General features: G+C 41.3%; 1 protein-coding gene across 4 annotated transcripts; it reads left to right on the forward strand.

The window, feature by feature from the left end:
- The first annotated feature begins 7,854 nt into the window (after positions 1-7,854).
- LOC143621186 (katanin p80 WD40 repeat-containing subunit B1 homolog KTN80.2-like) lies at positions 7,855-14,975 on the forward strand. Of its 4 annotated transcripts, none has more exons than XM_077092693.1 (18): positions 7,855-8,191; positions 9,667-9,797; positions 10,207-10,324; positions 10,495-10,721; positions 10,795-10,897; positions 11,226-11,296; positions 11,384-11,458; positions 11,545-11,688; positions 11,805-11,967; positions 12,081-12,494; positions 12,573-12,629; positions 12,722-13,560; positions 13,661-13,792; positions 13,937-14,011; positions 14,095-14,207; positions 14,287-14,403; positions 14,488-14,556; positions 14,633-14,975. In XM_077092693.1, exons 1-18 carry the CDS (start codon positions 8,167-8,169, stop codon positions 14,691-14,693), a joined length of 2,934 nt encoding a protein of 977 aa, XP_076948808.1. In that variant the 5' UTR covers positions 7,855-8,166; the 3' UTR covers positions 14,694-14,975. The 4 variants fall into 4 exon arrangements, with proteins under 4 accessions (XP_076948808.1, XP_076948810.1, XP_076948809.1 ...); XM_077092695.1 differs by having other exon boundaries at positions 13,667-13,792; XM_077092694.1 differs by having other exon boundaries at positions 7,856-8,191; positions 12,087-12,494.
- The last annotated feature ends 348 nt before the right edge of the window (positions 14,976-15,323 follow it).

A 15,323-nucleotide genomic window follows, 5' to 3' on the forward strand; every position in this document is an offset into this window, starting at 1 on the left:
TCTTATCCGCACAATCACGAACGAGGAAGCAAAACTTCAACCTATCATCTACCACGTTCAAAGGTTATCCTAAAAAAGGATGAGGAAAACCTACACGCAGGTCAGATATGGGTAAAGTTTAGCCATCCTACTAAGTGCAAGTGACGGTCCTACCCGCACAATCACGAAAGAGGAAGCAAAACTTCACACCTATTATCTACCACGTTCAAAGGTTAACTTATTCTAAAACACTTGGAAAATTGCTAATTTAAACTAAAGTATGCAAGTCATATAACGTTTATAAAGCAAGGAATCCAATGAAAGAAGCGGTCTTAGCCGCACAAAGATTTATATTTCATAAATATTCGTTACAAGAATGGCCGGGTAACTACCCGCCTACAAGAAAGTAAATCTATACAAACTAAATCTATCCTAGCAGCGGGAAGGGATCTTCAGGATCAGGCTTCAGGGCCACTTCCACTTGGACCAGCGCCGTCAGTAGAGCGTGGCTGTTCAAGGAAAGCCTTAAGGATAGCTAGCCCATCATCAGCAGCAGCAACTTCATTCACCTTCTCCACCACCGGATGCGGGAAGGCAGCATACTGATTCACTGCTTGGTCGTAAATAGCTTCAGTATCCACATTATACAAAGGGAAGTTGGAAGGCGGGACGCCTTTCTCAATGAACCCTAGACCAAGCAGGAAGCCGACCCGTTCCCCATCCTCGTGAGAAGCGTTGAGGGCTGCGCTCATAGCATCGTCGTAAGATGTCTCTGAGAAGACCCGATGCACAACCTACAAAAGAAAATATACAAGTGTCAACACCCTTTTTATTTACAAAGAAAAGCGTAAAGACATGAAAGCTTACCTGAGACAACGCTTCTCGAAGAAGCCATTCCTTGGCAACCAGAGCTTCTTGGAGGGCAGCTTGAGCTTCGTTACGGGCGCGTTCGGCTTCACTCTTGTTAAGGTTGGCAAGCAACACTTCTTTAGCCGCAGCCTCTTCGACGCCCTTTAGCTTCCGCTCAGTATGGTCAAGCACCTCCCTCTGGTCCAAGATCTCCTGGAGCTTTTTGGCGTCTTCCATCGCCAAGGCATCATGAGCCTGCTGGAGAGCCTCTAATTTGGCTTTAAGTTCTTCATTCTCCACGCGCAGAGGCTCAGCAACAGCTTCAGCCTTGGTGGTCCTCTCGGTTGCGTTCCTCGCAGTTTCCTTAGCCAGCCGAAGCTGTTCATTAACAGCTTGGGCAGCCTTGGAACGGGCCTCGAGTCGAGCCTGAACTTCAACCTCGAGGGCCTTGAAGGCCTTCTCCTTCTCCGCAGCCACTGCGGCAAGTTTTTGGTTCTCCTCCCGGACAGCCCGCGCCTGAGCTACTTCCTTGAGGCGAGCTGCTTTTAACTTGTCGTTTTCACGACAAAGCAGCTCGACGCGCGGCTGCATCCGGGCCAGGAGAACCCGAAGCTCATTGGTTAGCCTACCCTCCTGGTAGCTAGCCATGGCTTCCCCCAACGCACCACTGGGAGCAGCGTGACGAGCCCATTCCACGCACTCCACAGGGGTGCGAAGGGTTGTTCCTCGGCGAATGTTCCATCGTGGAACATACACTTCATTGGAATCCGACACTGCAAAAACCACAAAGCAGTTAGGAAAAGATAATAAAATATATATATATAAAATGGGCCAGAAGAACCCTACGCACCTGTAGGGTCAATAACAGGCCGATAGCCGCCGAACCCATCACCTGAACCCAAAGGAAATCCATCCAAGAGGTCAGGCAGATGGGAAGGTAGCAAAGATTGGCGGGAAGCCCCATGCGTACCTGATGGACCGGCCGTCGTTGCCGATGGTGGGGGCATGGTAGCAGCCGCCGTGGTCGCCGCCGCGGTCGCTGCCGCGGAATCCGCAGCAATATTAACCGCCGGCTCGGTGAAGGATGCTGTAAAAATCGCACTCACAGCCGGCGGTGACGTCATCTCGGCTGGAACAGTCGGCTCAAAGGAGTGAGCAACTGAACCAGCGGAAGCAGGCGCAGGCGCGTGGGTCGACGCCTCAGGTAGGCTGACCTAGCCTACCGTCATTGGCGGAGAGGTACTACTCGGCGCCTCACCCTGGAATGCGTCAACATCCACGCCTGCGTAAAGAAGAAAAGTGTTAAAAGATTAAGCTATGAAGATAAAAGCTAAAGGAAAATTGTACTTACGGGTTTTCTTGAGCCTAAAGGTACGGAGAGGCGGGGACAGACCCGATGGAGCCGGCCTCTTCGCGCCGGTCACCGTCGTCTTCTTTGGCTCTCCGGAGGTGACAGTCGCAACCTCCGGAGCGGTGGTCTTATCACCACCGGGATTCCCCGCCACCTCTTCGCTCTCGGTCTCCGAATCAGACCGAGGCGCTGGATCGGCAGTGGAGGCCTTCTCTTTCCCCTTCCCGCCGGCAGCCTTCTTCTTCCGCACCAACGGAGAACCATCTGCGGATTCCTCATCAGAACATACGATTAGAGGAATTCCAGCAGAGGTTTCAACAATGAGGGGTCGAGGGTCGAATAACGCCTTACCTGGCCGACGGGCACTAAGGATCTCATGGCCAAGCGGATAGACCTCCACGAACCGATCCGCCGTTTGTTCTAGGATGGGCAACTCGTTCTCGTCTAGAGCGCGAGTACCCATCCGGGCGGGACCGTCAGCCTCCCGCGGATTAAGGAGCGACTGCAGGTCGTTCCCCTCTGAAATAAACAGGAAAACAGTTAGAAGCAATTCAGAATCAACAATAAGAGACAAAGCATACCGTAAGGAACAGAGTTCGAACCGTATTCGAGGACGATTGGGATCTTTTGCGCATCGGCAGCCTTCCACACTCGGCTCATCCCCAGCATCACCATCCCGGACTCCGCAAACCGGTAAACCGGAGATTGGACCCGAGATATCTTCGCAAACCATTCCGCCTCCTGGTAGTTGGAGGCGTGAAGGCTGGGAAGTGCTTGCCCGTTCTTGAATTTCATGGCAATGGGGATGGCGCGAGCGGATATGAAGAAAAACTCCCTCTTCCACGCGCGAAGACTGCGCTCGGTCGCGCAGATCTTTAAACCCTTAATCCGGGTTGTCAACGTGTACCACCCCTGGATGCACCTCCAAGTATAGAAGGTCATCAGGCGGTCAACATAGGGCTCAACGCCCAGTATCCGGCACACCCACTCAAAGTGGCGAATCTTGGCGATCGCCATGGGGTGCAACTCGGTCAAATGAACACCGTGCCTCTCAAGGACACGGTAAACAAACTTTGTCAATGGGAACCTAAGATTCCCATAGACAAAGAATGCAGCATAAACCCCGATCTTGCCTCTGGGGGCATCGTATACCGTCTGGTGGGGTTCAGGAAACTCAGGCTCGAGAGACTCGAGCATGAACTTCCTGACGACGTACCGATATAGATCGCCAGGCAGAGCACACTGGCACTCACCAGCAGTACTCTTGTCATCAGCTGTAGAATCGATATCACGAGACATCTTGTAAAAGAAGAAGAAAACGATTTCGGGAGAATGCTTGCCTGAAAAGGATGAGTATTCGCCGGAAATCGCTTAGAAAGATGAAGAGAAGAGTGAAAGTGTGGATTACAAAGAACCCTCTCCCCCTTTATATACTAATCGCAATTAATGTGATGAAATTAATGCGGAAGAGAGAGAAAACGAAGGTGTAATGAAACTATGACACGTGGCAAAAAGCAAGCTGGCAACAGCTGTTGACAGGACGCATACCATTAATTTCGCGGCCACGCGCCCGAAAAATCGCGCCCACGCGCCTGAAAAAGCGTCTGGAATGACCATGTACTGTCACGTCACCATAACTTCCTGCACGTCCTGACACAGTCAGAAGAAACCGTCGCACGACGTTTCAGAGGTTTGGACTGTTCTTATCCTTTCACCAACTCTTCGAATTTCAAAATTCAAAATTCGAAAAGATTCAAAAGTGAGCGGGAAAATACCCCTTACCTTGGCAATCAAGTAACCATAAGACGGATGCGGGTACAGTGTTAAGGCAAAACCCTTCACATACCTAGCACCCGCAGGGAATTGAAGCCAAGAATAACTTGGCAACCAAGTAACCGTCAGACGGATGCGGGTACAGTGTTAAGGCAAAACCCTTCACATACCTAGCACCCGCAGGGAATTGACGCCAGGAATGCCTTGGAAGTAAAGTAACCGTAAGACGAGTGCGGGTACAGTGTCAAGGCAAAACCCTTCACGTACTTAGCACTCTGCAGGGAATTCAAACCAAGAAGGATCTTCTGGGCCATGCTTGCGGAAACGTGAATAACATTCCCGCACGACGGGAACGTCGAGAACTATATTGTTTGAAACTCCAAGATGGAATTGGTGGTTTTAGCATAATTGATCACTATGTCGAAAACCACCAAGACCACATGGAGAATCCACACAAGTGGGACTCAACGCTCCTGACGTGCGAGGAGGTTACAAACCTACCCGCTTCACACCCAAAGATCAAGCAGAAAAGTCGGGAATTTCTGCGTGACATCAGGAAAACCGCGGGATGAATCACCACGGAAAACCGAAAAACTAAACCCTTTTCAAAACCCCTTGCTAAGTCCAAAAGTTCACCTCACTTATTAATAATTCATGAGAAGAACATTGGACTGGGGGGACTTGAAGAGGTAGGTCCCAGCAGAGCCCAGTTGGACCCGCAAGACTCACCTTGAACAGGGACGTCTGCGCACTGACCAACTGCTCCAGCAGGACCCACCATGCTCAAAGAACCTTACGCGCAGTACGCCAGCTGTACCCGCAAGGAAAGCCTCCCAATGGTGAAGTACCCCGCCTGTTCCCGCAGCTGCGGATACAAGCCATCAGGGAAGGCTACCCGCACTAACAGCAAGGCTACACGCACAAGGCATTCGTTACTTCAGTAGTCACATGAAGGAATGAGCAAGGCGGGAACACTCCCGCCTAAATGAGCCAGTCCGTATGCTTCTGGAAGGTCTTTCGTACTATACCTACTAAGGTATGGGCGGAACAGACAGTTTGACCAGAGCAGCCCATGAACTAATCACAGGGTGACAGCTCACCGACAACAATACGAGGAGGAGCACCCTCTAGTACTGTTTGTCACTATTAGCCGCTGCCTACTCACCAACCCTTACGATGGGACGTGCGCAGCCTACAGTTGGTGGAACAGTGCGTAGCCGGCAGTAAAGGAACAGTATACAGCCGACCTTATTACTGTTGGCCGTAACCTATCCACCAACCAGCATGGCCTGTGCGTAGTCCACTGTTGGTAGAACAGGAATACTATTCAGCCGGCTGTACCTGCTTGGAAACCTACCTTCGGCTATAAATACTCCAACACCTTGGAATGGTAAGGACATCATCTGATATCTCAATCTTATCTAGCAATCTCTTAATATACACTTATATTCAGAGCAATCTAGTCTGATTCTCACGCCGGAGGGTGGTCACAAGGAGGAACCCCCCCTTCTCAGTGACGAGCTTACGGTGTCTGTTTTGCAGGTCTCCAGAAGAACAACTTTCTCTGCTGAACCTCATCCCCGTGGGAAACATTACTTAACCCCCAGATTATCTATAATCTGTCCAGGGTTCACTTAGTGTTTCTTCAGGTACAACATAATCCATAAAGACTAGTGTACCCTCATCATTTATTCATTTATGTAATTTATATTTATATTATAAAAAAATACACATACATATATATATATCCGTCATGAATCAGTGAACTTTATTACTCATGTAGTTAACATGTTTAGGTTTGTTTTCAGATGTTTAATTAGGCATTTTTTTTATTGAATCAGGTCAAAGTAAATTAACCAACTTTGACAAACTTTAATAAAAACATACAGTTTATGATAAAATAAAATAATAGAACTTCGTTAAAATGCCCCACTTCTATTTTTAGGCGACTTATCATGTCATTGCTTAGAATGCATGATATAGTTGTCTAAAAATCTACTACCGTCACTCGATTGTCAGTTACAAATATAGCGTAAAAACAGTTTTTACTACTATCACACGGCGCTTATATCTATCTACATTCACCCTTACACACAACAACCTCTTTGAAAAGAAAATATAATTTTTCAAAATCTAATTGCAAATGCATGTCTATAAAATCATTTATTAAAAAGAATAATATTACATGTAACAATGTCATTATCAAATATTGTTATAAGCATGACATGTATTTTTCATGACCTATAAGTATAACAGAAACTATGTGGAACAAATATTTGCCACTAGCTTTTAGTGGTTACATCAACAAGCCCATTTACTTGTTTTTAAGTTTTGTTTTGTTTTTTCTACTCCACACGCATCTCTTATATTGCATTTCTTATTTAATACATGAAAAAGAAAATACCATAACTAATAAATATTAAATGTTTAAAATTCTTCACAAATTCGTCTACTTAATAACATAATGGGATATTGATTAGTTCATTATACATGATGTTTCATTATATTCGGTTATATGAACTTTAACCCGGGTTAAATAGTTAAAATCAATTTTCTAGATTTTATACCGAAACCAAACCTAACTTAAATTTTGTTTAGCCATTTGAATCCGCTTTCATTTTTCCTTTGATCAAAAAAATAAAACTTAGGAAGCTGAACAATGGAACCACAAAAAATACAAATTAATGAGCATTCGTATACTAATAAGATGAAGATGATTGTAACGCTCAAGGTAATTTTAAAATCGTTTACAAGCAAGAGAATATTATGTATAGAAAAAATGTTCTGTCTTAAATATCATTATCATGTTATAAACACAATTTAATTCACAAGAATAAGAACTAGTTAAACATTAAACATGCTTTCAGTCAACAAGAAAAATAATATTATTTAGATAATATTATTTTGATTCACACCAATTCAACTTTAAGAAATAATATAAAAATAATTATTTCAAAAAAGATTCTCTATAGCCATGGAAAAATCTCTGCTAGACCACATCACATGTATCCGCAATTTCACACCTCAGGAATTAAAACCATAACATCACATTAAAGAAACCCAAGGACTATTTCGTCAATTCAAAATTAAATCGCCATCAATGATATTAAAACCCAAGGACAATTATTTACCACGTTCCTCATCAATTGCTTCTTCTAAAAGAGGTTGTCGGTTTAAACCTCAACACATGTGTTAGAGGCGGTTTTACCCGGTTGTTAGGTTTCCGCTTACGACGAATTTTGAGTCTAACCTGAATCATCAAACAGTCAGAAGTGAGTGTTGAAATCTCGTCACATATTGACTTGGAAAAAAATACTGTTAAAAAAACCTCAAGGACAATTTCCACAAATCAGTTAAATTGCCATTTTTCATATTAAAACCCAAGACAATTTACCACGTGTCTTATGACTTAATGGCACCCCAGTTGCTTTTCTTATCGCCAGCTCTAGCCTCGACGTGTACGTCAGAGGCTAGTTTTACCCGGTTATTGGGGTTTATGCCCATGAAGATATTTTTCAAGTCAAACCTAAAGCGTCAAATAATCAAGGACGACTAAAAATCTCGTTACGGATAAATCGAAAAAACTTTGTTAAAAAAAACCAAGAACACTTTCGTCACGTCAATACTAAAAAACGACATCTACATCTGAGGACGGTTCCACCCAGTTCTAAGGGCTTCCACCTATGAGAGGTTTTTAACTTTTTATGTCATACATGAAGAGCGTCAAATCACTAGATATAATCAAAATCTCGTCACGTATAGACTCAGAGACAACCGTTGAATTAAATTAAATTCCTAATCTATTCTATGTATCGTCAATCATGGTGTGAAGACGTTAGAGAACGCTCGTTCTGTTCTTTTCTTTTCTTTTCTTTTCTTTTCTTTTAAACTTTAAAGACTTTCTCTCTCACACACTAGACGTTGTGTGCACGTCATATATCTATCTAACAAACAAAAACAAAACTCTCTGCAAAAGCAACCGATTCATTCAATCTACCGGTTAATTTTGTTCACTAGTTTTCTGATTCACCATTGGACTCTAGTGTTGTATATCAACGATTATTTCAAATCTACACACACATTAATTGAATAATAATTGTGTGTATGTACGTACCGTCGGTAGCTTCAGCATCACCACCGCACCGACACCGGAGAACCTAATTATTATTATTATTATTATTATTATTTCAATTCAGATTCGATTCCGAGTGCAGATGGCGAAACGCGGATATAAGTTGCGTATCCTTTTTTGTTGTTTTTCTAGTGTGAATTTGTGATAATTTTGGCTTAATTTTTGGTTAATTTGTGTTAGAGATAGATAGAACAGACTTACTATATATATGTGTTGATTAATTGGATGTGTTAGGATGTAAATGAGCTGCTCCTGAGCTCAACTAGGCTCGAGCTCGGCTCGTTTAATTTACACCAGAGCTCGAGCTCAGCTCGTTTAATTTACACCAGAGCTCGAGCTCAGCTCGTTTAATTTACAGAGAGCTTGAGCTCAGCACGTTTAATTTATAGAGAGCTCGAGCTCGGCTCATTTCGAGCTCTATTTCTGAAGCTGGAACTCGGCTCGTGGTTAATTTTTTGTAGCTCGAGCACGGCTAGTTTATGGCCTTAATTGTTAGTAGTTTTTATTTTACTTATGATAGAGATAGAACAGATTTACAGTATATGTTGATTAGTTTCCTGTAAGGTCGAGCTCGGCTCGTTTAACTTAGTAGCTCGAGCTCGGCTCGTTTCGAGCTCTATTTCTAAAGCTGGAACTCGGCTCGCGAGCAATTTTTCAAGCTGGAGCTCGGCTCGTTTTCTGTTTATTAAGTATATTAATTTGTTTTTATCATAGTGTTATATATGATAATTATTTGATAAGTATATGTTGAAAAATGTTGTTAATAATAGGCGCCTTTAGGCTCACGAGCTGGCTTGAGCTAGATTAGTGAAGATTGGGGATATATGCATATTTAACACTGACCGGTAGCAATAGCATTTGATTTCTATTGAGAATTTGTGATTTTTTGGCTCAATTTGGTAGTTTCTGGCCCTAATTTTTAGTAATTTTGTTTAGTTTATGCTAGAGATAGAACAGACTTGCTATATGTGTAGATTAATTGCCTGTGTAAGCTCAGCTCATTTCAAGCTCTATTTCTAAAGCTTGAATTCAGCTCGTGTGTAAATTTTCAAGCTCGACCTCGGCTTGTAACTTGTTTATGGCCTTAATTTTTAAATGTGTGCTAATTAGTTGTATGTGACTACTTTTTGAGAAGATGTAAGAGACACGGAGATACAATTGAACCTGGCATTTTCTTGTGGAAATTATCTGGAGTTTTAAATGTGTGTTAATTAGAACAGACTTACTATCTATGTTTATTAATTGCCTGTCTCGGCTCGTTTACCTTATAGAGAGCTCGATCTCGACTCGTTTCGAGCTCTATTTCTAAAGCCAGTGTTGTAAAAATCCCGACTAGGCGCCGATTAATCCCCGATTAATCGCTAGTCCCCACCCCACTGATTAATTTTGGGCTAGTCGGTCAATTAGCCAGTCAATGTTCAAATCCGACCAAAATCGGGATTAATTGAACTTAGTTGGCCTCTTATGAGATTTTGAATGTGTTTGTTAATTCGTTGGGATATATAGGGATGGAAATGTTTAATAATAGTTGAAAGTTTGTTGACGGTGTATGTGTTATATTTCTTGACTAAAATAAATAAAGAGGAATTTGTGGCGCACACAGCGAATGTGAATTGTCTAAAGATCGGGAAGAAGACGCGTCGAAACTTCATTACAGGTGGTGATGATGAGAAAGTTAATCTTTGGTCGATTGGGAAACCAACCGCTACAACGGTTAGTAAATTTACTGTGAAGTTATAACAGTTCCGTTTGCGTATAGATTTCATGCTTACTTTATATATAAATCCGGCATATAGTTTCCTTCAAACAACTCAATTATAGGCAGTGGTAACTAATTACAAGAATCTACTATTTTAACTTTAATGTTGCAACTTATAATATATCAATTATATTTATGTCTTAAGGTCTATTACTCCAGTGAAGTTTGAAGACATTTTGTACATAGACATATGAGCTACTTACTAAAATAATTTATGGCATTGTTCATAGCATCCTTTGACTATACATTCATTAGGATAAATATGGCTGAAATAGGATATTTCTTTCAATTCCTATTTGTAATTATAGGATGAACTTATGAGTCTTTTAGAAGTGTGATTGTTTCCTTTGTGGTGTGATGCAGAGTCTAAGTGGCCATACAAGCCCTATTGAGTCTGTAGCTTTTGACTCAACAGAAGTTTTAGTAGCTGCTGGAGCTTCTTCTGGTGTGATAAAACTTTGGGATCTTGAAGAAACAAAGGGTAAGTTGGTTAATCGATTATCTCATACGTGAAAGCTAATGTCATTAATTGAAATGAGCTGTATAATATAATTACATGTAGATGTAGGATGTCATGTAAAAACATACATATATACCACACACATGCTTGTTGAAACATAATTTAATTCCTAACACTGTCTTGCAATGCAGTGGTTCGAACACTAAATGGGCACCGATCTTATTGTACCGCTCTTGAATTTCATCCTTTTGGTGAGTTTTTTGCATCGGGTTCCATGGACACTAATTTAAAGATCTGGGATATTAGAAAGAAAGGCTGCATTCACACATATAAAGGACATAGAAGAGCAGTTAGTACTATCAGATTTAGTCCTGATGGTCGTTGGGTGGTGTCAGGGGGACTTGATAATGTTGTAAAGGTATGATCTATCAGTCATGTCAGCATCAAGAATCATCATTTTGGGTAAGCTGTAACCGTTGCTTGTTGGACAGATATGGGACTTAACTGCTGGCAAGCTTTTACATGAGTTCAAGTTTCATGAAGGGCATATCCGATCAATGGATTTTCATCCTCTTGAGTTTCTTCTAGCAACAGGTATGTTTGATAAGCTAAGTTTCCTTTGTGTTTTATATGGGCCAATTTAGTAACTTGTTTATTTATTTTTTTTTGCTTTGGTCCGTATTAGGCAACCCAATTGGTAAATTTGTCAAATTATTTGCCACATAATTAAAAACGTGATTTTAGGGGCCCTTTATTTATCGTCCCAAGCCCTAAAATTTTAAGGGATTCTCGGAGACGGGCCTGGTTGATTTTGTTTGTCTACTTGTAATATTCTTTAACGTGAACCATGCTGTTGTAAACATATAAAGAAGCAAGAAACCGAGATGATCACTTAGCTTAACTTATCCATAACTTGTACCAGGTTCTTCAGACAAAACTGTTAAATTTTGGGACTTGGAGACCTTTGAATTGATTGGATCAACTCGACCAGAGGTACCAGTTTTTTTAATCCCCCCTATTTGGTCTTAGTATTCTAGATATATGTGTTATTCAAGTAACAATTCTCTTCTAATTTTTCAGGCAACAGGTGTACGTGCAGTTACTTTTCATCCAGATGGGAGGACTCTCTTTTGTGGGTTAGATGGCAGTTTAAAGGTATCAAACTTTTTTACTAAATTTATCTTTTTGCTTTCCAAATAGATACGGTACTCATATTCGGTATTCCTTCTGTTGACTTTCAGGTATATTCATGGGAGCCTATTGTTTGTCATGATGCTCTTGATATGGGGTGGTCAACATTAGGTGACCTCTGCATTGATGATGGAAAACTTTTAGGATGTTCATATTATCAGAATGCTGTTGCAGTTTGGGTGGCAGACACTTCGGTAGTTATTCCATGATCTTATTTTTGATCTATTGGTTTCAAGTTAGACTCTTTAGTGGTTTAATAGTTTTACACAATATAGTTTTAATTATCTTTTGTGATTTTTGGTTTGTGAAGCTTATTGAACCACATTCGCATAGCATCTTGTCTGAGGAAAATACCCGCGTGCAGTCAAAAGTAAATCTCCAACAAGATTCAAAGGGGAGAACTAGGAGTCCCAGAAGGTCCGCCATGTCATCAGACGACGACACAAAGGATATAAAGAATATATACGTGGACAGTAAGTTGTTATTTAGCTCTCTTTTTTAGGTTTTCTTGATCTTTTCACTTTTGTTTTGATGATGAGGGCAAACAGGTAATCTGCAAGGCTGTAATTAGTGGTTTCATGTCAAGCTGCAGGTATGACGCCTGTTTCTTCAAGAAAATCTGCGTCTTTGCCGACGGTTATGATCCCACAAATCAATAAAGAGATTGATAATATGGCTACCCAAAAACAAATTCCTGCAGCCAAATTTGCTTCAAGAGAATCAATGACTAATGAACAGGAAAACATTGCTGTATCACTTAAGCCGCCATCTCATAGAAGGAGGCCATCAACTACTAAACTAGATATAAATGGGATATCATTAACTGTTGATTCTGGATTAAAAACTGGATCAGATACTGCTACACTTGCAAACTTTCAAAAAAGGCTTGTAACAGATGCTCCTGCTGTTGATTCTTCCAATGAGAACGCTTCTATCTCTACATGTGTCACAAAAGAGATTCAAAAGCCTTCATCTTCAGATACACTTCCACAAGAAAACCGTAATACTCACATGCTAACCATACAAATAAGAGCTTTAATCATGTGATGTTAACTTGCAATGGCTTTGTTCGTTTCAGGTGACAGGTCTGATGTATCAAACAAAGAGTCGAAACCTGTTAAATATGTCAATGGAGGTAGCCCATTAAATATATATTTGTGCGTTGCTCAAGTATGCAATATTAGGGTTTTAAATAATAATTGTGCAACATTTTATTCCATCATGCAGTGGCAGTTGTGCATGGAAGGACTCGCAGTCTAGTTGAGAGATTCGAAAAGAGAGAAAAACTGAATACTGATGAAACTCCTATCATTGATACCAACACAAATATACCTGCCAAGAGGGTAAATCAGTCATTTGATGCAGTACCTTGTGCCATACCTGAAGCTAATTCCTCCCAGATGCCAGTATTTACACCTGATGTGGCGGCTTCCGAAGAACCTGAAGCTAAAACACCCAAGATTCCCATAAGGGTAAATCAGTCATCTAATCCAGCCCCTTGTGAAATTCCTGAAGCTAAAATCTCCCAGATACCAGTAAAGACACCTGATGCAGTGACTTCTGAAGAATCTGAAGCTAAACCACCCAAGAGGCCAATAAGGGTAAATCAGTCATTTAACGCAGCCGAAGCTAAAATCTCCCAAATGCCAGTAAAGACACCTGATGTGGTGGCTTCTGACGAACAAGAAGCTAAACCACCCAAGATGTCCATAAAGACATCTGATGTGGTGTCTAATGTGGTAGTTGAGGCTAAGGTAACAAAACGTGATGTGGGCTCGGCCATTAAATCTGAGGAAGTTAGTGCCTCCCCTGTGAGACCTAGGACCGCTCCTAGTATGCTACTTCCTGAGAAAGGTAAGGTCTCACCCGTGCAGAGATCTGTGAGTTCTCGCCGTGTAATGCAAGAAAGAGGTAGACCTTCTCCAATGCTAGTTACAAAACGATCCAATGCTTCCCCTCGCATGATGCCTGAAAGAACAACTAAAACCTCACCCGTTGTGGTGGGCCCCAGACATGATACTCCTACTCGCATGGTTCCTCAGAAAGCTAAATCATCTCCATTACTGGTAAGATTCTTCTTTGGCGTAAAATAACCTTGTTAGTTTCAACTGATATGAAGTTCTTTTGTTTTGTTAAAGTCTGAAAGTTGTTTATAATGTTGACAAGTGGCAGGATGATGGCTCACAGACTACTGGGAGAGGTTTGATGTCTAAAAAGGAGGATGATGTGGCGGATTATTTGTTGCAAAATCATGATGTTTTTGTAAGTAGCCTCCGGGCTCGTTTAACTAAACTCCAGGTACCTTCCATTTGGTTCATGAATATTATTTTTACTTTCAAACAATGATTCATCTTTCATAAGTTTCTTATTAACCTTTTTAGAATTGTCATGTAACATTTCAGTTATTTATAAACCGTGATTAATGCTATTGTGCTGTTATAGGTGGTAAGACATTTTTGGGGGCAAAATGACACGAAGGGTGCTATTAACGCCTTACGGAAGTTGCCAGATCATGCTGTGAGTATTCATTGCTTAACTTAAGTGAAATTTGACCGCCTGAAGTTTGACCTTCTGAATGTTGGTGTCGACTATTATTTCAGGTTCAGGCAGATGTCGTCAATGTTCTGATGGAAAAAATGGAGTCCCTCACACTAGACCACTTCTCTTCCTTGCTTCCGGTGCTTTTAGATTTACTGGATAGCAAAACTGAGCGGTAATTGTTTATATCACAAATGGATTTAAAAAATTTAAAAATGGTTTTGGATTTTGAATAATAATTCCTAATCATGCAGGCATATAAGCGTATCACTGGAACTGTTACTAAAGCTTGTGGCGGTCTTTGGGCCCGTTATCAGCTCAACAATTTCAGCACCTCCAACTGTCGGTGTCGATATTCATGCAGAAAAAAGGTTTGTTTTGTTATTTCCATTGTTTTTTTTAATAATTTTTAGTTCTTAAACAGTAACGCTGACTTACGATCTGCTGAACGACAGACTTGAATGCTGCAATGAATGTCACATTCAGCTTCAGAAGATTCGCAAGTGTCTCCCGGATATTACAAGGTAAAACATGTTTTCGTTAGACTAAAAAACAATAACGGTATCTAAAAATCTTCACACCGTGAACTTTGTTATGTAGGCGAGGCGGTTTGCCAGCAAGATGTGCTCAAGAACTAAATATTGTTCTCCAAAAATCATAATTTCTTCTAAACACCTCACAGTTTTGTTTAATGGTCTTCTTTCATTTTACAACATCTTCGGGCCGGGGCTGCAACTAAAAGTTATGCCGGCCTGGGGATGATCGAAGGAAGCCAGTGCGGATGGAACAAGAGTTCATGCTAAAATAATCATAGCATATGTAATATTATGTGTAAATTGATGATTGTGATATTTAATTTGTATTGGTGAATAAAGATGTGTAGATGATTATGATATGTAAAGTAGAAGAAAAATTGATGGTAAATATTGTATTTTGAAAGAGAAATGTGTTGTTTAAAATTGAGAATATGGTTCAAGAAGGTTTTATAGTTGACTTATATATTAGGTACAAGAAACACATTTTTTTTTGAACGTGAATTTTCACAGTTAACTTAGACCGCAACTCCTTAAAGAGGAGCCCCACCACCCAACTCAGGTCAGACCATGATGTCTTAACCGGGTTCACGCTGGCATTCGAGTTTGGTCTGACGTTCCCCGAGAAAATTTCCAGCCACCTGCCACATGACAGATGTTGTACCCTCCACAAGAGAAGCCACTATGAAGTAAATACACTGTAATAGAAAACTCGGGGCCTTCAAGATTAGAACCTGGTCCCTTAAAGATAGTAGGCG

Source organism: Bidens hawaiensis, unplaced genomic scaffold (assembly GCF_021521415.1).
Source record: "Bidens hawaiensis isolate Kalapana, Puna unplaced genomic scaffold, B.hawaiensis_p1.1 tig00002772_1, whole genome shotgun sequence".
Classification (NCBI taxonomy): Eukaryota; Viridiplantae; Streptophyta; class Magnoliopsida; order Asterales; family Asteraceae; genus Bidens; species Bidens hawaiensis.